Here is a 23,273-nt window from a genome sequence, read left to right as displayed (position 1 = left end):
AACCACGTACGAACGTAATTTGTGTGACAATTCTTACAATATTATGATAAATCAGTCCAATGGTACAATTTATTATAATAGCATATGACAGCCATAATTTGATGATTAAATTATTATATAAATGTATTATATACGTTTTTAATGGCGGCCATCTTGGAATCCAATATGGCTACCATATGCTATTATTATAAATTGTACCATTGGACTGATTTATCATAATATTGTAAGATTTGTCACACAAATTACGTTCGTTCGTGGTTTATAATAGGAGCTACTAGGCCTATCAGTTTTGAGTAAAAAATAGGGGCCATTTTAAGGACTTAAGACATACTTATTTAATAAAGCATATATTAATCCCATTTTTTTCTCCTTTACCATGCCACCTCGATTGTTTTAGATCTAATGTAGTAAGGCAGGAGGCGCCTGAGTCCGGGATGACCGAGACACAACTGGCGCTGACCAGGGTTCAATTAGACCGACCCCTGGTTAGTGCTGACTGGGGTTCAATTAGACCGACCCCTGGTTAGCGACGAGGGCGTATCCCCTTACTTTGGTTTGGTTTTTTTGGGCGTGGTTGAAATCCCTTTAATCGTATTAGTTTATGTTCAGCGCTTAGAGGTTTCACAACATTAGGCGCTATATAAATCCAGGATATTATTATTATATTATGAACAAAATACAATAGTTTATCTATAATGGTCATTTTCAAGGATGGTTAACTTTGGCTTTAAATGTCTTATTTCAAAATACACGATATGTAGAAAATATATGCGTTGTATTTGGAAGAAACCAAATACCGTATTTATTCGAATAACCGCCCCGGGGAGTTCGGTGCGTTTATTCGAGGGAGGTGTATATATCTAAGCTGGCTTGTATTTTGATATTAAGTATCTTAATTTAAATGTGACGAGGGTCAAATAAAGAATTGTTAAGGGAGTTCCATAGTAAGTTTGTGGATGATTGAGTTTCGAATGATGCTTAGGTTAGAATACTTGTTTGTATTTCGTAGTTTTTGTGAAGCTTGATATAACTATTTCAGTTGTATAGTATACTCAATAGATTGATGATAATAATAACACTTGTTGGTATTATGGAAAAATATAATTCCAACTTATTACTATAATATTGTTGTTCTATAATATTGTAAGGTTGTATGTTGTAATGTTGCTCAGGCTGACGTGAGTAGTATAGTACAACAGTAAGTAATAACAAATAAAACAGAACACAAACAAATACTCATAATTCGGTTATTTTATTGGCATTACTTCGAATATCACAATAAAAGCGTATTTATGTAGGTATATAAACGGACATTTCAATCCATTCATCAACGGTATTGATTTCTGACGCGTGGAAATGCGTTTAACGAGCAATGCGTTTATGGAACGTAAATGCGTTTATGGAACGTACAGAAGAAGATTGTTAGGGCCTTGAGGATCAAGAATGAGATCAGGTGTAGCATCTGAATAGATCTTGCCGGCTACCTCTGTAGGCTTCATTGAGTTATCGTTCGAAAGATGCAGGGCAGCAGCACCTACAAGAAAATGTAAAATTGTTGTCGTTAGTATAATTTGCATGCATCCGTTTTTCAAGAAGGAACGGTAACGGAGGCGGACAACGTCATAACAATATTCGCAGTGTTTTGGTGTATACAAGAACTTATATTATTCTGGGTAAGTATATACATTTAAGTAAGTGAGCTTGAGTATAATAAGTATGTCCTAATTAGCATATTAGTGCCCATCCGATCCTGAATATTAAGACCAACTCAGACAGAATCGTACGACGAGGCCCGACGTCTTGACTCGTCGGTGCTGTCTGAATTGAATCCCGAAGAGACCTGTCGTCTTTCTAGCGTCGGGTAGTATTTTTAGGTCGTCGGGAGAACATTAAACATAGTTTAACTTTTTTTCCGACGAGATGAGACGTCGGGACTCGTACGACGCTGTCTGAGTTACTAATTTCATTGATTGTGTGACGTACCTGCAACGTGTGGACACGCCATTGATGTACCACTGATGGTGTTGGTAGCTCTTTTAGAGGTATACCAGGTAGAGGTGATATCAGTTCCAGGTGCAAATATGTTGACACATTCTCCATAGTTAGAGAAATAGGAACGAACATCGGTCTTCTCAGTGGCACCAACTGTAATAGCCTGTTTAATTGGAAAGAGTTGATAATTAACAACATGTCTAAGTTATACTTATTATTTTACTGTTTCTTTCTTGTCAAACGTGTTGTTAGCAACAGCGTTTTAAAGACAAAATAAAACAATTTCTGTTAACGGTTTTAAACTGTTAGACGGTAAATGTGTTTGAAGGTGGAGCTATAAAGAACTACAACTTATATTCGTCGTTGTGTACAGTATCATCTTATTTAAATATGTTCGATATTGTTTATCTTGACTTCGGTTTGGGGTATTACATGGAAAGGTGTTAAATATAATTAACAATGACCTCTGGAGATCCAGCTGGAGAATAGCCACAAGCGTCACTATTGTCATTACCAGCAGCTACCACGACGGTGATTCCGGCATCAACCATTCGCTTGATTGCTGCATCGACAGTCGGAGATTTTCCACCACCAAGTGACAGGGATGCTACAGCCGGTTTCTTGGCGTTTTCACTGACATAATCGCAACCTATCAACCACAACATACATTTCTTAAGTCAAACATGAAACTGACTGGTTTTAATGATTATTCTAAGGGTTTATATAATTGAATATGGTCATGAAAAATGTGAGATGAGTGAAATGTCGAAGATTTTTACCTGCGATGACTTCAGACCACGATCCAGAGCCTAGGCATCCAAGTACCTGTACACCATGGATTGTTACACCAGTTGCTACACCGTAGGTAGAGCTTCCAATGGTCCCAGCACAATGAGTGCCATGACCGTTACAATCTTCCTACAAAAACATTTTAAATGTGGATTTTTACATTAATACCAATATTTTTTTATAAATGAAAACAGTCAATACATCTCCCTGGTCAATGTAAAGAAAACTAATAGAGATAGGCCTAACTATATACTAATTAAGTTTATTTTATTTATATTTATTATTTATTATTAAGTGGTTTAGGTAAACGGATAACCAGTTTAATTTAGTTTAACGATGGTGTTTAAGTGGTTTTAGTTAAGTGCCTTGAGCACTTTTTATTTATTTTATTTTTGTGGATATGTGCGCTTTATAAATCTTATTATTATCTTACTTTCTTATTTTATCTTAAACGGATGGTGTTTAAGTGGTTTTAGTTAAACGGATAACCAATTTAGTTTAGTTTGATTTTATTTTTAGTTCAACGGATAACCAGTTTAGTTTAGTTTGATTTTATTTTTAGTTAAACGGATAACCAGTTTAGTTTAATTTGGTTTTATTTTTAGTTAAACGGATAACCAGTTTAGTTTAGTTTGGTTTTATTTATAGTTAAACGGATAACCAGTTTAGTTTATTTTAACGATGGTGCTTAAGTGGTTTTAGTTAAACGGATAACCAATTTAGTTTAGTTTGATTTTATTTTTAGTTAAACGGTTAACCAGTTTAGTTTAGTTTAACGATGGTGCTTAAGTGGTTAGTTAGACGGATAACCAGTTTAGTTTAACGATGGTGTTTAAAATAACATAAAAGTAAAGATTGGTAGGGCCTACATGTTGTTGTGTTGTGGATGGGCTATACTTACATTTCCATAATCCTGTACAGCTCTTTTACCAAAGTCTGCGTGATTCGGGTTTATACCGGTATCGATTATATAAGCATGTGCGTTCTTGCCGTCACCGGCTGAAATGAATAGAATAATATTTAGTGTTTTGATTGGTATAGGTCTCAGAATAATTTGAAATGTAAGATATTTTAACAGAAAGGTAATTCATAGTCGTCGACATGATAGGATATATAGGGGTTTTTTCACACCTGCTCCGGTCGTCCGGCTCTGGGCGTTCAGGTTTGCGCGTTATTTTGCGCGTCAATATCGACTGCGTTTTCATGACGTGGAACATTGAGACACGAATTTATTTATAGCAAACAATTTTAAATTAGCCTTACTTTTATAGTCAATATCGCCATCAAGTGGAAGGTATCTCTGGTTGACACGGTCAATACCCCAGGAGCCGACGTCTGTGGTTCGTACGATGCCGTCTTCTTCAACGTATGATACGGAGACTAGATTTCGGATCTGGAGTTAAATATATAAAAATAAATACAGAGAGCATTTTTTTATTTCATTATATTCATTTGGCATGCCGGCTCGAAAGTAGCAACAGGAAATTCTGTCGATCGCCAGAAAGGATGTGTGGCTAAACAGCTTTCGTTCCATTTTAAACGACATTCTGTATTGCGTAATTACAAGTTGGAACCGACGACGCAACAGTGCTGCAAACATCACGCGTTTGATTTCACGCAGGCGTGGGCAAACATTGAAAGGGCATTTTTGTTACGTTGCGTAGGTTGCGTCGCTAGTGGGAACCAAGCTTTAGAGTACTACCACTAACCTGTAGAAGTGCTTGGTCGTCCAATATGGCGGAGAATCCATTGGCTACCGTGCGGAATATATTTTTTATATTGACACTTCCACTGATTGCTCCGATACCAGTCACTTCTGTGTCCACGTCAACATCATCCTATTTATTAAAAAGTGTAATACATGCTTATTCAAGTAATACTTGGCCATATACTCGGAACAAAAACAACAGCAATATACTACACTCTTCCGAATGATACCAATTACTGTATTATCGTATTATTCTAAATAGACAACCGACCCTTAATATTAACCATTAGTACAGAGGCCTACTAACTGTGTTGAATTAATATCCGATTCTTAGTCGGTTTCCTGTCTAAATTTGTGACCAGTTGGCCTGACAAATTTCATGATACAGCTTCACGAGTAAAATTAACGCATAACACATATATCATAAACCTTAATCTGAAACACATGACATGCTGTATTACGGAATTTTCCTAGATACTGGACAAAGTCTCATGTGAAGCTACAACACTGAGAATCGAGTGAACAAAACGATCACAAACCTTAAGTACAACAATGTACTGTCCTTGTATCCTTTCCTTAGCTTTGTGCAAAGGAGCAAGCGCATTTACAGCAACAACACATGCAAGCAGCAATAGAAATCGTTGCATTTTGATTTTTAAAGTCGCTGGAGGGAAAAAAGTTTTTTTTTTCATTAGCTTAATAAGCATGATCTTACCTTAAGAGTGAATATTAATCGGGTGATTTTTGAAAACTCACTCATCATATACTGTTTAGTGTAAAGCTTGGGTCCCACTAGAGACGTGACGCAAGAACGCAACGCAGCGTAAGTGATTTGACTAATCGGTGGCTTGTCGTTGGTCAACTCGCTTGCGTTGCGCGTACGTCCTTGCGTTGTGTTTCTAGTGGGAACCAAGCTTAAGAGCTACAATAAAATTACTGAACCTAAATCTAAAAAAAACCACAACTTACTCTTTGTCACTTAGAATGAGATGCTGTAACGAATTTATAACTCAGTTCGAGTCTTGTGAAATGTCTTCCTTTGCCTTTCTCTCTCTTTATATGGAACTTTAATATCATCACGTGACTAAAGCTATTGTTTGTTAACACCGCTAATAATCGTGCAAGGTAATTAAGATAACAACAAAAGTATTTCGCCATTAACTTTAATTTATTGCACACATGTTATACTTTGTATCGTATGTCATTTTATTGATAGTATACATTATTGTTGTCAATTAAGCTTGGTTCCCACTAGAACGTAACGCAAGGACGTAAACGCAACGTAAAGCTTGGTTCCCACTAGAACGTAACGCAAGGACGTTAAACGCAACGCAAGCGAGTTAACCAATGACAAGCGAAGTTATAGACAGTTAGCAATCACAAGCGAACAAGCCATCGCTTTTTTGATTGGTCAATTCACTTGCGTTGCGTTACGTCCTTGCGTTGCGTCGCTAGTGGGAACCACGCTTAAGTAATAATATTAATGGTATTAATTAATTTGGAGTACTAATTATCTATTTTTATTATTAAGGATTTTTCAAAATTTACGACGTCTTCATATAGCATACATTTAATATTGTTAACATTTACACAGCCGGCCGATGTACCTGATAGATTTGGATAATTAATATTAACAAAACAACTAAATAGTCACGCAATGGTTTATCGCAAATAGCTTGATTTCGCCAGGAACGTCATTGCACAATGCAGGATGGGAAGGGTTTGGGACCAAAACGTCACGACGCGTGCCGTACGGACAATTCAAACAACAAATCAAATACGTACGCGTTGTGACGTTTGCTCCCAAACCCTTCCCATCATGCGTCGCGCTCGATATTTGCGAAAAACATCCAGTGTGTAAGCTATCTATTCAACCATCTCCCCGGAGGTGTGATCGTGAGAACTAACAGAGTGTTAAGAACCTCAAATTATGTTTTATCATTTTGTAAAAGATAACCACATATTGCATGATGAGTGTATATTTGCAGATGTTATACTTAATATGTTCTCATATACACTATATACATTATCATAATAATCACAATTTGAACTTATTTGACCTCTTTTTTGGATGTAGCCCTACTAAACCAATATGAGCGAAGGAACGTGAACGGAAGGTGACCTCTAAATATAATGGCCAGCCAAATAGTGAAGTAAATAATAATTTTTTTAAAGAAAATGAGAAATTGGTATAGCAAAATGTACGAGTTTGATTTGATTTGATTTGATTTATTTCGGCATCAGTACATAAAATATCACAGACATACAATTAAAATGGCAAATATAAAAATACCAATATAAAACAAGGATGCCAAGGATAACTCATAAAAGTCCTCTACGGACTTGTTTCCAATGAGGTCCTTTGAAAGAACAGCAAAAAAGACAAACAAAGCAACATAAAAAAAATACAAAAAACAGCAAAAAGGACAATCGAAAAAAGAAGAAGCGCTAATTAAATAGTTTCTAGAGCTAGTGAACGTTCCTGTAGATACTTTTTAACTTTACTTTTAAAACAACAAACAGTTTGTGATTCCTTAATGTTAATTGGTAAATTATTCCATTCTTTAATAGCATTGTAAAAAAAGGTCACATGTGCCATTGGCTTGATAGGTGGGATTCTAAAATTAAAATTGCATCCCCTAGTATTGTAATTACGACTGTCTGAAATTCTAATAAAACGATTGCATAAATAAGGTGGACAACAATGATTATATATTTTAAAAACATGACAATAATAATTTATTCGGAAAACGCTTTTTCAACAGCGGCACACATAATAATGGTGCATCCTTAAAACAATCAAACATACAATATAAAAATATATGAGTATAAAAATAAAGGTAGACTGGATTAAAACAGAGTGTGAAATTATCATCTCTCTCAATGAATCTGTAATTCCGGCTGTCCTCCTCGAAAGGCTATGCTAACTTTAAAACGAGGCTGAGGGTGTCCTATAAGTTTTTGTGACGACGCGATATCGCGATATGATGATTTGTGCGAGACGCACATGGCCTGACTTTCGATTCGAGTAGTATGAGGAGATTGTTGAATTTAAATGGTCTCATTGCAGTTAATAAACCCCCAGGAGTCACATGCAGTGACTTATTGGATAACATTAAAACTAAACTATTCAATGGTAAGACTGTTTTTTAATGAACAAATCTATGCAGTTTCAAAACATCAGTTAATTCTAGGCCTACCTAATAGTAATACCGAACATAACATTACGGGTCTCTAGAATAATGTCATGACGAACAAACCTGTCTGTAAACCGTAGGCATGATACGGCGTCATAAGATTTGTCTTAGCCTAGCGCAACGAACAGTACGTTAATTCCCATTTTTCACTTGAAGCATAGCGTTATTTTTTTTTTAAATACATAAATTTACTAATTTATTTATAAACTGACATTTTTTGTGAAGAATCTATATTTTTCTACAGAAAACAGTTTTACACTTTATTAAAAACTTTTTTTAGCCCTACTACTACTATCTATAGCCTATAGCACAGAATCAGCCTGCCTTATTAATCTAAAGCTATAGAACTATTAGTAGTAGGCCTATCCTAGGGATTAAACGATTTATCTGTCAAAGTGCTGTGACCATGGTGTAAATGCTGCTTTTTTTAAGGGTGTTTGTGACTATGAATGATGAGTACTCAGTGGGACACTGGCTACCCAAGAAGGGCCCCAGAGCATGAACAGCCCCAATGCAACTACCCAACATTGGAGGGCCCCTTAGGAGTGCTAAACCAGGGGCCCAGAGCATGAACAGCCCCATTGCAACTACCCAACATTGGAGGGCCCCTTAGGAGTGCTAAACCAGGGGCCCAGAGCATGAACAGCCCCAATGCAACTACCCAACATTGGAGGGCTCCTTAGGAGTGCTAAACCAGAGGCCCAGAGCATGAACAGCCCCAATGCAACTACCCAACATTGGAGGGCTCCTTAGGAGTGCTAAACCAGGGGCCAGAGCATGAACAGCCCCATTGCAACTACCCAACATTGGAGGGCCCCTTAGGAGTGCTAAACCAGGGGCCCAGAGCATGAACAGCCCCAATGCAACTACCCAACATTGGAGGGCCCCTTAGGAGTGCTAAACCAGGGGCCCAGAGCATGAACAGCCCCAATGCAACTACCCAACATTGGAGGGCCTTAGGAGTGCTAAACCAGGGGCCCAGAGTATGAACAGCCCCAATGCAACTACCCAACATTGGAGGGCTCCTTAGGAGTGCTAAACCAGAGGCCCAGAGCATGAACAGCCCCAATGCAACTACCCAACATTGGAGGGCTCCTTAGGAGTGCTAAACCAGGGGCCAGAGCATGAACAGCCCCATTGCAACTACCCAACATTGGAGGGCCCCTTAGGAGTGCTAAACCAGGGGCCCAGAGCATGAACAGCCCCAATGCAACTACCCAACATTGGAGGGCCTTAGGAGTGCTAAACCAGGGGCCCAGAGCATGAACAGCCCCAATGCAACTACCCAACATTGGAAGGCCCCTTAGGAGTGCTAAACCAGGGCCCAGAGCATGAACAGCCCCAATGCAACTACCAAACATTGGAAGGCCCCTTAGGAGTGCTAAACCAGGGCCCCAGAGCATGAACAGCCCCAATGCAACTACCCAACATTGGAGGGCCCCTTAGGAGTGCTGAACCAGGGGCCCAGAGCATGAACAGCCCCAATGCAACTACCCAACATTGGAGGGCCCCTTAGGAGTGCTAAACCAGGGCCCAGAGCATGAACAGCCCCAATGCAACTACCAAACATTGGAAGGCCCCTTAGGAGTGCTAAACCAGGGCCCCAGAGCATGAACAGCCCCAATGCAACTACCCAACATTGGAGGGCCCCTTAGGAGTGCTGAACCAGGGGCCCAGAGCATGAACAGCCCCAATGCAACTACCCAACATTGGAGGGCCCCTTAGGAGTGCTAAACCAGGGGCCCAGAGCATGAACAGCCCCAATGCAACTACCAAACATTGGAGGGCCCCTTAGGAGTGCTAAACCAGGGGCCCAGAGCATGAACAGCCCCAATGCAACTACCCAACATTGGAAGGCCCCTTAGGAGTGCTAAACCAGGGGCCCAGAGCATGAACAGCCCCAATGCAACTACCCAACATTGGAGGGCCCCTTAGGAGTGCTAAACCAGGGGCCAGAGCATGAACAGCCCCATTGCAACTACCCAACATTGGAGGGCCCCTTAGGAGTGCTAAACCAGGGGCCCAGAGCATGAACAGCCCCAATGCAACTACCCAACATTGGAGGGCTCCTTAGGAGTGCTAAACCAGGGGCCCAGAGCATGAACAGCCCCAATGCAACTACCAAACATTGGAGGGCCCCTTAGGAGTGCTAAACCAGGGGCCCAGAGCATGAACAGCCCCAATGCAACTACCCAACATTGGAGGGCCCCTTAGGAGTGCTAAACCAGGGGCCCAGAGCATGAACAGCCCCAATGCAACTACCAAACATTGGAGGGCCCCTTAGGAGTGCTAAACCAGGGGCCCAGAGCATGAACAGCCCCAATGCAACTACCAAACATTGGAGGGCCCCTTAGGAGTGCTAAACCAGGGGCCCAGAGCATGAACAGCCCCAATGCAACTACCCAACATTGGAGGGCCCCTTAGGAGTGCTAAACCAGGGCCCCAGAGCATGAACAGCCCCAATGCAACTACCCAACATTGGAGGGCCCCTTAGGAGTGCTAAACCAGGGGCCCAGAGCATGAACAGCCCCAATGCAACTACCCAACATTGGAGGGCCCCTTAGGAGTGCTAAACCAGGGCCCCAGAGCATGAACAGCCCCATTGCAACTACCCAACATTGGAGGGCCCCTTAGGAGTGCTAAACCAGGGGCCCAGAGCATGAACAGCCCCAATGCAACTACCCAACATTGGAGGGCCCCTTAGGAGTGCTAAACCAGGGGCCAGAGCATGAACAGCCCCAATGTAACTACCCAACATTGGAGGGCCCCTTAGGAGTGCTAAACCAGGGGCCCAGAGCATGAACAGCCCCAATGCAACTACCCAACATTGGAGGGCCCCTTAGGAGTGCTAAACCAGGGGCCCAGAGCATGAACAGCCGCAATGCAACTGCCCAACATTGGAGGGCCCCTTAGGAGTGCTAAACCAGGGGCCAGAGCATGAACAGCCCCAATGCAACTGCCCAACATTGGAGGGCCCCTTAGGAGTGCTAAACCAGGGGCCAGAGCATGAACAGCCCCAATGTAACTACCCAACATTGGAGGGCCCCTTAGGAGTGCTAAACCAGGGCCCCAGAGCATGAACAGCCCCATTGCAACTACCCAGCATTGGAAGGCCCCTTAGGAGTGCTAAACCAGGGGCCCAGAGCATGAACAGCCGCAATGCAACTGCCCAACATTGGAGGGCCCCTTAGGAGTGCTAAACCAGGGGCCCAGAGCATGAACAGCCGCAATGCAACTGCCCAACATTGGAGGGCCCCTTAGGAGTGCTAAACCAGGGGCCCAGAGCATGAACAGCCCCAATGTAACTACCCAACATTGGAGGGCCCCTTAGGAGTGCTAAACCAGGGGCCCAGAGCATGAACAGCCCCAATGCAACTACCAAACATTGGAGGGCCCCTTAGGAGTGCTAAACCAGGGGCCCAGAGCATGAACAGCCCCAATGCAACTACCCAACATTGGAGGGCCCCTTAGGAGTGCTAAACCAGGGGCCCAGAGCATGAACAGCCCCAATGCAACTACCAAACATTGGAGGGCCCCTTAGGAGTGCTAAACCAGGGGCCCAGAGCATGAACAGCCCCAATGCAACTACCAAACATTGGAGGGCCCCTTAGGAGTGCTAAACCAGGGGCCCAGAGCATGAACAGCCCCAATGCAACTACCCAACATTGGAGGGCCCCTTAGGAGTGCTAAACCAGGGCCCCAGAGCATGAACAGCCCCAATGCAACTACCCAACATTGGAGGGCCCCTTAGGAGTGCTAAACCAGGGGCCCAGAGCATGAACAGCCCCAATGCAACTACCCAACATTGGAGGGCCCCTTAGGAGTGCTAAACCAGGGCCCCAGAGCATGAACAGCCCCATTGCAACTACCCAACATTGGAGGGCCCCTTAGGAGTGCTAAACCAGGGGCCCAGAGCATGAACAGCCCCAATGCAACTACCCAACATTGGAGGGCCCCTTAGGAGTGCTAAACCAGGGGCCAGAGCATGAACAGCCCCAATGTAACTACCCAACATTGGAGGGCCCCTTAGGAGTGCTAAACCAGGGGCCCAGAGCATGAACAGCCCCAATGCAACTACCCAACATTGGAGGGCCCCTTAGGAGTGCTAAACCAGGGGCCCAGAGCATGAACAGCCGCAATGCAACTGCCCAACATTGGAGGGCCCCTTAGGAGTGCTAAACCAGGGGCCAGAGCATGAACAGCCCCAATGCAACTGCCCAACATTGGAGGGCCCCTTAGGAGTGCTAAACCAGGGGCCAGAGCATGAACAGCCCCAATGTAACTACCCAACATTGGAGGGCCCCTTAGGAGTGCTAAACCAGGGCCCCAGAGCATGAACAGCCCCATTGCAACTACCCAGCATTGGAAGGCCCCTTAGGAGTGCTAAACCAGGGGCCCAGAGCATGAACAGCCGCAATGCAACTGCCCAACATTGGAGGGCCCCTTAGGAGTGCTAAACCAGGGGCCCAGAGCATGAACAGCCCCAATGTAACTACCCAACATTGGAGGGCCCCTTAGGAGTGCTAAACCAGGGCCCCAGAGCATGAACAGCCCCAATGTAACTACCCAACATTGGAGGGCCCCTTAGGAGTGCTAAACCAGGGGCCCAGAGCATGAACAGCCCCAATGCAACTACCAAACATTGGAGGGCCCCTTAGGAGTGCTAAACCAGGGGCCCAGAGCATGAACAGCCCCAATGCAACTACCCAACATTGGAGGGCCCCTTAGGAGTGCTAAACCAGGGGCCCAGAGCATGAACAGCCGCAATGCAACTACCCAACATTGGAAGGCCCCTTAGGAGTGCTAAACCAGGGGCCCAGAGCATGAACAGCCCCAATGCAACTACCCAACATTGGAGGGCCCCTTAGGAGTGCTAAACCAGGGGCCCAGAGCATGAACAGCCCCAATGCAACTACCCAACATTGGAGGGCCCCTTAGGAGTGCTAAACCAGGGGCCCAGAGCATGAACAGCCCCAATGCAACTGCCCAACATTGGAGGGCCCCTTAGGAGTGCTAAACCAGGGGCCAGAGCATGAACAGCCCCAATGCAACTACCCAACATTGGAGGGCCCCTTAGGAGTGCTAAACCAGGGGCCAGAGCATGAACAGCCCCAATGCAACTACCCAACATTGGAGGGCCCCTTAGGAGTGCTAAACCAGGGGCCCAGAGCATGAACAGCCCCAATGTAACTACCCAACATTGGAGGGCCCCTTAGGAGTGCTAAACCAGGGGCCCAGAGCATGAACAGCCCCAATGCAACTACCCAACATTGGAGGGCCCCTTAGGAGTGCTAAACCAGGGGCCAGAGCATGAACAGCCCCAATGCAACTACCCAACATTGGAGGGCCCCTTAGGAGTGCTAAACCAGGGGCCCAGAGCATGAACAGCCCCAATGCAACTACCCAACATTGGAGGGCCCCTTAGGAGTGCTAAACCAGGGGCCCAGAGCATGAACAGCCCCAATGCAGCTACCCAACATTGGAGGGCCCCTTAGGAGTGCTAAACCAGGGCCCCAGAGCATGAACAGCCCCAATGCAACTACCCAACATTGGAGGGCCCCTTAGGAGTGCTAAACCAGGGGCCCAGAGCATGAACAGCCGCAATGCAACTGCCCAACATTGGAGGGCCCCTTAGGAGTGCTAAACCAGGGGCCAGAGCATGAACAGCCCCAATGCAACTGCCCAACATTGGAGGGCCCCTTAGGAGTGCTAAACCAGGGGCCAGAGCATGAACAGCCCCAATGCAACTGCCCAACATTGGAGGGCCCCTTAGGAGTGCTAAACCAGGGGCCAGAGCATGAACAGCCCCAATGTAACTACCCAACATTGGAGGGCCCCTTAGGAGTGCTAAACCAGGGGCCCAGAGCATGAACAGCCCCAATGCAACTACCCAACATTGGAGGGCCCCTTAGGAGTGCTAAACCAGGGGCCCAGAGCATGAACAGCCCCATTGCAACTACCCAACATTGGAGGGCCCCTTAGGAGTGCTAAACCAGGGGCCAGAGCATGAACAGCCCCAATGTAACTACCCAACATTGGAGGGCCCCTTAGGAGTGCTAAACCAGGGCCCCAGAGCATGAACAGCCCCATTGCAACTACCCAGCATTGGAAGGCCCCTTAGGAGTGCTAAACCAGGGGCCCAGAGCATGAACAGCCCCAATGCAACTACCCAACATTGGAGGGCCCCTTAGGAGTGCTAAACCAGGGGCCCAGAGCATGAACAGCCCCAATGCAACTACCCAACATTGGAGGGCCCCTTAGGAGTGTTAAACCAGGGCCCCAGAGCATGAACAGCCCCAATGCAACTACCCAACATTGGAGGGCCCCTTAGGAGTGCTAAACCAGGGGCCCAGAGCATGAACAGCCCCAATGCAACTACCCAACATTGGAGGGCCCCTTAGGAGTGTTAAACCAGGGCCCCAGAGCATGAACAGCCCCAATGCAACTACCCAACATTGGAGGGCCCCTTAGGAGTGCTAAACCAGGGCCCCAGAGCATGAACAGCCCCAATGTAACTACCCAACATTGGAGGGCCCCTTAGGAGTGCTAAACCAGGGGCCCAGAGCATGAACAGCCCCAATGCAACTACCCAACATTGGAGGGCCCCTTAGGAGTGCTAAACCAGGGGCCCAGAGCATGAACAGCCCCAATGCAACTACCCAACATTGGAGGGCCCCTTAGGAGTGCTAAACCAGGGGCCCAGAGCATGAACAGCTGCAATGCAACTACCCAACATTGGAAGGCCCCTTAGGAGTGCCAGGGGCATTTTCCACCTGTGTTACGCCACTGGGGTGTTACGCCACTGGGGTGTTACGCCACTGGGGTGTTACGCCACTGGGGTGTTACGCCACTGGGGTGTTACGCCACTGGGGTGTTACGCCACTGGGGTGTTACGCCACTGGGGTGTTACGCCACTGGGGTGTTACGCCACTGGGGTGTTACGCCACTGGGGTGTTACGCCACTGGGGTGTTACGCCACTGGGGTGTTACGCCACTGGGGTGTTACGCCACTGGGGTGTTGATTAAAAGAGGAATTGGTAACACAGTAATAAAAATTAATTACATTTTTTATATATTCTGTATATTTTATATTCATTTTTAACTTGTATTAAGTTGTATGTTACAGGGGTTGCGGACACAAATGTGTTATGGCGCTCTGTTGCTGTCGCAACCCCTGGACCGCTTGTTGTCGAATAAAGAAATGAAAAAATGAAATGAAAGGGTTGAACACTTGTCAAGAGCAATCCTATTCATTGATTTTTTTTGCTTAGGCAAACCATATGTCTGTATGAATTTACATTTACTGTATTGATCATTAAATTAATAGAAATCAGTGAAGCATTACCTCTTGGTATTAGAAGACAATTCAAAATAGGTCATGGTGGAACGCTGGATAAAAACGCAGAGGGCGTATTGGTTCTTGGAATTGGTTCAGCAACGAAAAATCTAACACAAGTTCTTAAAGGGAATAAGGTGAGTGTATAGACATTTCCATTACATTATAAAGCACCTTTGGGACATCCATATAGAGTTGTTACAGGGGACACCAACACTATACAGGGGACACCCCACACTATACAGGTGGAAAACATGTACTGTATGTATACACACTACGGGCAACCCCTAGTGGTGTTTAAGGGGACACTTTGTTGCGTTCCAAATGTGTGTCTTGCCAAAGTATTGTGAAACCATTTCAGCCATGTTAAAACCATGTTATTATTGTTATTGATATTAATAACTTCTTATTACCTTATTGTTTTTTAAGGGGCTTATTTTGAGTTCCCTTTTTCATAACTTTTTGATTACATGTTTGTACCAGGAATAAATTGATTTTGATTGATTGATTGATTGATGGAGTGACCCAATATATAATTAATATGAGCGTCCTTGAATAGGGATTACTCTCTATAAAAATTTTTTTTTTCAGTTTTCTGGATTTTGTTAGAGGATGAATCTGCATTATGTATCCGGTTATGTTTTGTTATATTTTCAGAAATATGAAGCAATTGGTTGCTTAGGGTCTGCAACAAATACTTATGATTCATCAGGAACAGTTGTGTGTTCTCATTCATATTGTAAGCAAATACACTTATGTGAGGTTTTATCTTTTAGGCTCTGTCTACTGTACACTATTAAACTTTATGTGACATAAAAATGTGATATATTTGTGTGTGTCTTACGCCCGTATTCTTAAACCGGACTTTAGTCGTAGTTTGAGCTAAAACTTTTAAAATGACGTCATTTTAATTCATAAACCGAACTTCAACTAAATCGGCGACTAAATCAGGCCAACCTTGACTAAATCGAGATAGATTTTGATCGATTTTTTTAGTCCTCGAGGGGGCAGGCTAAATCGTCGACTAAATGGTATTTAAACGAGGTTTATAAAAAATGTAACATTCATTGTTTTTATATTAGCTTAATTAAATATACATTAGTATATGTTATAATAATGCTAATCATGTTTATATACAACCGTATACAAATTACATTATTTTTCTCACGTAAGTCCGACTTAACTACGTCATGCCATAGCGACAATGGCAGATGCGGAAACTCACCATGCGATAGAATGTTTAGGGGGGCTAGCGCTTTCTTGTCACGCTATGAAGTATGTGATTTGTCGCTATCATACTTTGTTGGAGGCCTAGAAAATATAAAAGTTACCATACTGCCATGGTTCCTAAATATATTTTAAAGATTTTGTTTGTTGTTAATCAAAAGTACTTCACTGTTAAACTAATACTGATCTTGTTCTAATAAACGATTACAATTATTTTTCATGTATATAGTCCTGATGCGTAAAAAGTTTGTAAGAAAATGGAAAGTGATATCAATGCGCAAAATTTCGTCTGCTCCTCAAATACTCTCTTGTCATTGGCCAATGTATAGCCTTTGTTACCCAGACGTGTGCAACTCGACTAACAGCTCGACTTCATTAAGTTGAACTGCAAACTTTGACTACTTCTTTTATGAATCGAATTTGAAGTAATAGCTCGAACTAGGACTATTTCAAGTTGAACTTCGAACTACGACTGAAGTTCGGTTTAAGAATACGGGCGTTAATGATGTTTGTGATTTAGGCTAATTTCACTACAAGCATGTGTATGCGAGTTTGGTGTAATGGTTATGTAACAAGCCTTTCAATTAACAATAACTTCAGTTGACTAACAATAGAACAGCAACACAAAAATCAAACGAGTGAATTTCAAAAGAAATAGGTTTTTTAAACTCTCTTCTCTTCTCTGCACATTAAATCAAATGATGTTTTAAAATTACAAATCACAAATAGTAACTCTTGCCTCTTGTACAAAAATGAAGTTTTTTGGACAAGTAGTTCTCGAGAAAATGCAATTTCAGTTTACTTTAAGACTGCTCGAGGGCTTTGAAAAATTCTTTACTATCTTTTAACACTAGCAGGTCTGAAAAGTATACTAAAGGGTGGTCCAGTGGTTTATTTTGGTAAAGATCTTGTAATTTCTTTTTGAGTAATCCTGCTAACAAACAAACAAACAAACACACACGACCGATTACATATACCTCCTTGGCGGAGGTAAATTATAAAATAGTTTATCAATCCTGGAATTGGTGAGTTTGTGCTCGCTGTTGGATACGTATGAAGTGAAAAATGAAATAAAAAAATATTTAATATGATTTTTTCTAGCTCATGTAAGTAGAGAAGATTTGGAAAAAGCGTTGGAGACATTTAGAGGCAATATTCTACAAGTGCCACCAATGTAAGTTGTTGACATCAAATTACTAACAATTTCTGCAATGTTTTAATGTCATAGTGGGGGAAGGAGGTGTATTGAATGATCTTATATATAGTATAATATATATATTGATAATATGCTTTATACATCCAAAAAACAGTAGATGAATATCACATAGCTTTCATTACCCTGTGTGTCGAGCTGTCACTAAACAGTGCTTGACTACCTGAACATGGTCAAGGAAAATACTAATATTATGGTTGTGGTTTGCAAAGCCTCTGCCTTAACCCTTTCACTGCGTATACCCGGTACTACCGGGTATAAACAAATGTCGTTGAAGTGCGTATACCCGGTAATACCGGGTATGGGCAAAACAATGATTTAATCGTATTTGCCTATAATATATAGCACCCTCTATATTTGTTCGATGAACTTGAATATTTTTGCAAGTCATTAAAAAATTTTTCCAGCAAAAAAAACGGCCCTCTATAGCTGTATTATTGTCTTGAAAAACATGCGCCCTCTATAGTTATATTATATATAGTATAGTGTATATAATAGTATTCTATCTTGGAAAGTTGTTTTGAGTAGCGTAATGGCGGCCATTTTGAAAGTAACCAAAATTTACCAGCCCCAATAGGGCAACATTGTATTTATCACAACACGCAAATAAATAGTTTTTATCATTGATTCGATAAAAAACACGAAATCCAAAATACCTGTAATGACGGCACATGACGTCATCAATATGCAAATTACTTTTTTTTTTATACCTAACTGTAGACTAACCCTTTGCCCATCACACACCACAAAAATAATTACACAATTATCTCAATTAGTATTTTTTTGCAATTTATTAAAATACCATATGTTTTTCTTAAATATACATTACGCACAGAGGTGGGAATAATGCTCCGCAGTGAAAGGGTTAACCGCTCGACTCGGTGTAAATGTAAATATATGTTTTATTTCAGTTACTCAGCTCTTAAATTAAATGGAAAGAGAATGTCTGATCTTGCCCATAGAGGGCAGCATGTAGATCCTAAGCCAGCCAGACCTGTCACAGTTCACAGCTTAGAGTGTACACATTTCAGTTCACCTCAATTCAACCTTAGTAAGTTGCATATTGCCTTCATTTATTGCATCAAAAATTACCTTTATGATCCATAATTTAATCATGTATGTTTATTGCTAATTGGATTTTCCTTTCAATTACCCAAGTGACTTAAATGAAATTAGAAATTTCCGTTTTAACGTACACATTATAAATTTATAGTGTAAATGACTCAGGGATACATATATCCAATAACAAAAGGTTTGATTGAAATAATATAATATACAATTTCAACCCCTCTGTTTAAAGTACCTTTTTGTAAATTTCACCATAAAGAAATATTGATAATAATAAGTAATAGTAGTCATATTATCTTTATTTTGTCCATTAAAAAGGAAATAACAGAAATTTGTTTTGAAAAACTGGCATATCATCATTACATATAACTATATGAATAAAACAGTAAAAATACACAGAAATTGCACTATAACAACATAAAAACAACACAATTCTCTGATAAAATGTTAAAAATTACTTGTTATATAATTATTCAATATTGTACATTTATGGTAATTATAATAAGTTTATATATTTACAAGAGTACAGTCAACTTAAAACATAAAAAAATAAACTCTCCTTATTTTATAAACTCTCCTTATTTTTAAGACTTAGTTCTCAAGATATAATGTAAAAGACTTAGTTCTCAAGATATAATGTAAAAGACTTAGTTCTCAAGATATAATGTAAAAGACTTAGTTCTCAAGATATAATGTAAAAGACTTAGTTCTCAAGATATAATGTAAAAGACTTAGTTCTCAAGATATAATGTAAAAGACTTAGTTCTCAAGATATAATGTAAAAGACTTAGTTCTCAAGATATAATGTAAAAGACTTAGTTCTCAAGATATAATGTAAAAGACTTAGTTCTCAAGATATAATGTAAAAGACTTAGTTCTCAAGATATAATGTAAAAGACTTAGTTCTCAAGATATAATGTAAAAGACTTAGTTCTCAAGATATAATGTAAAAGACTTAGTTCTCAAGATATAATGTAAAAGACTTAGTTCTCAAGATATAATGTAAAAGACTTAGTTCTCAAGATATAATGTAAAAGACTTAGTTCTCAAGATATAATGTAAAAGACTTAGTTCTCAAGATATAATGTAAAAGACTTAGTTCTCAAGATATAATGTAAAAGACTTAGTTCTCAAGATATAATGTAAAAGACTTAGTTCTCAAGATATAATGTAAAAGACTTAGTTCTCAAGATATAATGTAAAAGACTTAGTTCTCAAGATATAATGTAAAAGACTTAGTTCTCAAGATATAATGTAAAAGACTTAGTTCTCAAGATATAATGTAAAAGACTTAGTTCTCAAGATATAATGTAAAAGACTTAGTTCTCAAGATATAATGTAATAATACAAACTCAGAATTTGCCTTACTGTTCGTTGAGACTATTTGTATATATGCTTTTGGTGAACTAGTTTCTCCTCTGCAAATTCAATATTCTGTTAAGAAAGCACCTTTTGTGGCCCTTATAATTTATATTTACTATACATGAAATTGTCCATAGTATTTTGTTATATTATCTCTCTTTATTACCTCTTTTCAGCTCTTCACTGCGGTGGTGGCTTTTATGTCAGAAGTTTAATTCACGATCTTGGAAAATGTAGGTTTGATTGATAGAGTAGCCATTCCCTCTTTCGTCTATAAGTAATTACTATTATGTAAAATAATTTTTATATGAAATATTAGTTGCCATTTTTAACCTTAGCAGATAGATTAAATTCTTATGATAGATTAATCAATTAATTGTGCTCTATCGAAACATTTAAGATTACAAAATGAGTTTTTGACTATAAAATAAGAAATATGTATAAGATGAATTTCTAAAAATGTTCATGTTTTTGCTTATTGCCAGAAGTACATTTTAAAAATCTACATTTTATAATAGAAAAGTATTATCAAACAAGATGCTTTTCAAAATGTTAAAGAACAAAATTGAAATATTATAAATTGTTTAGTTATTGTATAAGATTTGTATCCTGCAGTTAAAGCGAGTGTATCTTAAACTTACACGAGGCTAAAAGAGTGAAATTTTGACATTCTTTTTTTTTTACTGTCTATTGACATTATGATATGAATATTCAATTGGTTAATATTACTATAATATTTAAATATGATTTCCTTTTTTACTTGGTTAAAAATTAAAACAAATCTCATCAGGGCTTAGCAATCTTTGAAATGATAAGAAATAAATGTTATTATGAATGAATGAATGAAAAGAATCTTATCTAACAACAAACAAATCCAAACAAGCACGAATGTGCGATACTCGGGGTACAGAAAAAGAAGCTGTAATGACGTCATAAGACCGGATGTAACGTCACATACACATCAATAACCTCGCTACCAAATACGGCTATACCGTACCATCTTCGAGGCGTAAAATAGCTGCATCCGGTTTGAAATTTTAAAATCTGTCTCTATAGCTTTGAGGACATGTCCCTGTGGTATATTCATGCCAAATCCCAGCTCAATACTACAACGAATGGCAGGAGTAGTACTTTATAAATCGCACTTTTTACTCAATAGTGTACGGATGGAAGAAGAAGAAGAGGAAAAGATGAGAGAGTCCTAGACTCAGGTACCCCGAGTAATAAAACGAGATATACTCTATATCATATTACGTATACAGTATATTTTACCATAAAGTTAAAGAAAAATAGGTTTCCCCATGGCTCATACCAGGAACCTTCTGCGTGTTAAACAGGCTTGATAATCACCACACTACGAAACCTCTTACACCAAAAATGTGGGTTACACAAAGTTTTTTTATCCATTTACATTACAAATAAATATGGTAATAAGCACAAAGCAAAATAAACATGTGTAAAAGTTATAATTACCGATTACACAAAATAAGTATGTAAAAAAATAATAAAAATAAGATATACTGTGTATAATTATCATATTGCGTATACAGTACTTTTCACCATAAAGTTTTAAAAAAAAGGTTTCACCCGGGCTCGTCGAACCGGGCACCTTCTGCGTGTTAAGCAAACGTGATAACCACTACGCCAAGATTCCGCATATAACTACATGACGCTGTGTGTGTGTCACGCATTGTGGCTTCTTAATTAAACAAATTAACAAACAAAAAAGCAAGAATGTGCGATACTCGAGACGTCATATAGCTGCATCCGGTTTGAAAATAAAAAATCCGGCTCTATAGCTTTGAGGTCATGTGCCTGTAGTATATTCATGCCAATCCCAGCTCAATACTACAACGAATAAGGGGGGAGTAGTACTTTAAAAATCGCACTTTTTACTCAATAGTGTCCAGATGGAGGAAGAAGAGGAGGAGGAGAGTCCTAGAATTGGGTACCGACCCCGAGTAAAAATGCACCTTTGCTATGTTAATACCACAGCCTCACTAATTGTCCAAATTTGTTTCAAACTGCTTGAATAAGTTTTTACTCAGGGTACCTAGGAGTCTAGGACTCTCTCATTTTCTCCTCTTCCATCCGACACTATTGAGTAAAAAGTGCGATTTATAAAGTACTACTCCTCCCTTATTCGTTGTAGTATTGAGCTGGGATTTGGCATGAATATACTACAGGGACATAGAGCCAGATTTTTTATTTTAAACCGGACCCATATGATGTCTCGAAGATGGTACCGTATAACCGAAGATGGTACCGTATAGCCGAAGATGGTACCGTATAGCCGTATTTGGTAGCAAGGTTATTGATTTATTTTATTTATTTCAACAATATTTTATGAGGGTAGTCCATCCAGCATCAGCTGATCATTAGGGACCCTCAAAAGGTGTGTATGTGACGTCACATCCCGTCTTATGACGTCATTACAGCTTCTTTTGCTGTACCCCGAGTATCGCACATTCGTGCTTGTTTATTTTTCAAAGAATCTAAATAGACAACGAAAAATGATGTTTGGAAATATGCACCTTTGTTAATATTTAAATTATTATTTATATTTAAGTATTTTTATACCAGCCTCACTAATTGTCTAAATTGCTTTGAAACTCTTGTTTAATTGGTTTGAATTGAATAAGAATCTAAATAGACAAACAGGAAAATGATGTTTAGAAATATTTTCATCTTTAGCTTTAGGTACCAGTGCTCATATGACCCACCTAATCCGCACAGAGCATGGACCGTTCACTCTCACCCAGCATGCATTGCAACCAGAGACGTTGACCATAAAGGTGATACAAGAAGCATTATTGTGCAATAGTTGACCTGTCGCATAGTAACAACATTAGACAACATTTTCTGTAAGTAGATGCTTAACTTATCCATTTCATGATGAATCTTTGTTTTTAAAATAAATAACGTTTTCACTGAATGTTGATATAATCAAACTGGCTTCCATTGATGTGTACTTCTTAAGCTCTGTCTACACTATCAAACTGGCTTCCATTGATGTGTACTTCTTAAGCTCTGTCTACACTATCAAACTGGCTTCCATTGATGTGTACTTCTTAAGCTCTGTCTACACTATCAAACTGGCTTCCATTGATGTGTACTTCTTAAGCTCTGTCTACACTATCAAACTGGCTTCCATTGATGTGTACTTCTTAAGCTCTGTCTACACTATCAAACTGGCTTCCATTGATGTGTACTTCTTAAGCTCTGTCTACACTATCAAACTGGCTTCCATTGATGTGTACTTCTTAAGCTCTGTCTACACTATCAAACTAGTTTGACAAAAAAAAATGTGATTTGCCCAAATATGGTGGCGATATTTCTAAATATGGTAGTGATATGACATCATCATGTCCATGGACACAT

At 40.5% G+C, this 23,273-nt stretch overlaps 2 protein-coding genes across 4 annotated transcripts in view; one reads left to right on the top strand and one right to left on the bottom strand.

Annotated features, from left to right (window-relative positions):
- Nucleotides 1-1,397: 1,397 nt before the first annotated feature.
- Nucleotides 1,398-5,136, bottom strand: LOC140047852 (extracellular serine proteinase-like). The gene is made up of 8 exons (XM_072092885.1): nucleotides 5,029-5,136; nucleotides 4,491-4,619; nucleotides 4,045-4,174; nucleotides 3,683-3,780; nucleotides 2,772-2,910; nucleotides 2,457-2,641; nucleotides 1,984-2,155; nucleotides 1,398-1,534 (listed from the first exon to the last, which is right to left on the bottom strand). Exons 1-8 carry the CDS (start codon nucleotides 5,134-5,136, stop codon nucleotides 1,398-1,400), a joined length of 1,098 nt encoding a protein of 365 aa, XP_071948986.1.
- Nucleotides 5,137-7,497: 2,361 nt separating this feature from the next.
- The window catches only part of LOC140047448 (pseudouridylate synthase TRUB1-like), a 39,025-nt gene continuing 23,249 nt past the window's right edge, over nucleotides 7,498-23,273 (top strand). For 2 of the 3 annotated variants that reach the window (XM_072092482.1, XM_072092483.1), the window contains exons 1-7: nucleotides 7,498-7,625; nucleotides 15,014-15,159; nucleotides 15,680-15,761; nucleotides 17,351-17,423; nucleotides 18,374-18,513; nucleotides 20,069-20,125; nucleotides 22,587-22,756. In XM_072092482.1, coding sequence (XP_071948583.1) covers nucleotides 7,523-7,625; nucleotides 15,014-15,159; nucleotides 15,680-15,761; nucleotides 17,351-17,423; nucleotides 18,374-18,513; nucleotides 20,069-20,125; nucleotides 22,587-22,720 — 735 coding nt within the window. In that variant the 5' untranslated portion in view covers nucleotides 7,498-7,522 and the 3' untranslated portion in view covers nucleotides 22,721-22,756. The remainder of the gene's footprint in view (nucleotides 7,626-15,013; nucleotides 15,160-15,679; nucleotides 15,762-17,350; nucleotides 17,424-18,373; nucleotides 18,514-20,068; nucleotides 20,126-22,586; nucleotides 22,757-23,273) is intronic. The other variant, XM_072092484.1, reaches the window with a different exon arrangement.

Source organism: Antedon mediterranea, chromosome 4, assembly GCF_964355755.1.
Source record: "Antedon mediterranea chromosome 4, ecAntMedi1.1, whole genome shotgun sequence".
Lineage (NCBI taxonomy): Eukaryota > Metazoa > Echinodermata > Crinoidea > Comatulida > Antedonidae > Antedon > Antedon mediterranea.
This window is presented reverse-complemented; position numbering and strand designations above follow the sequence as displayed.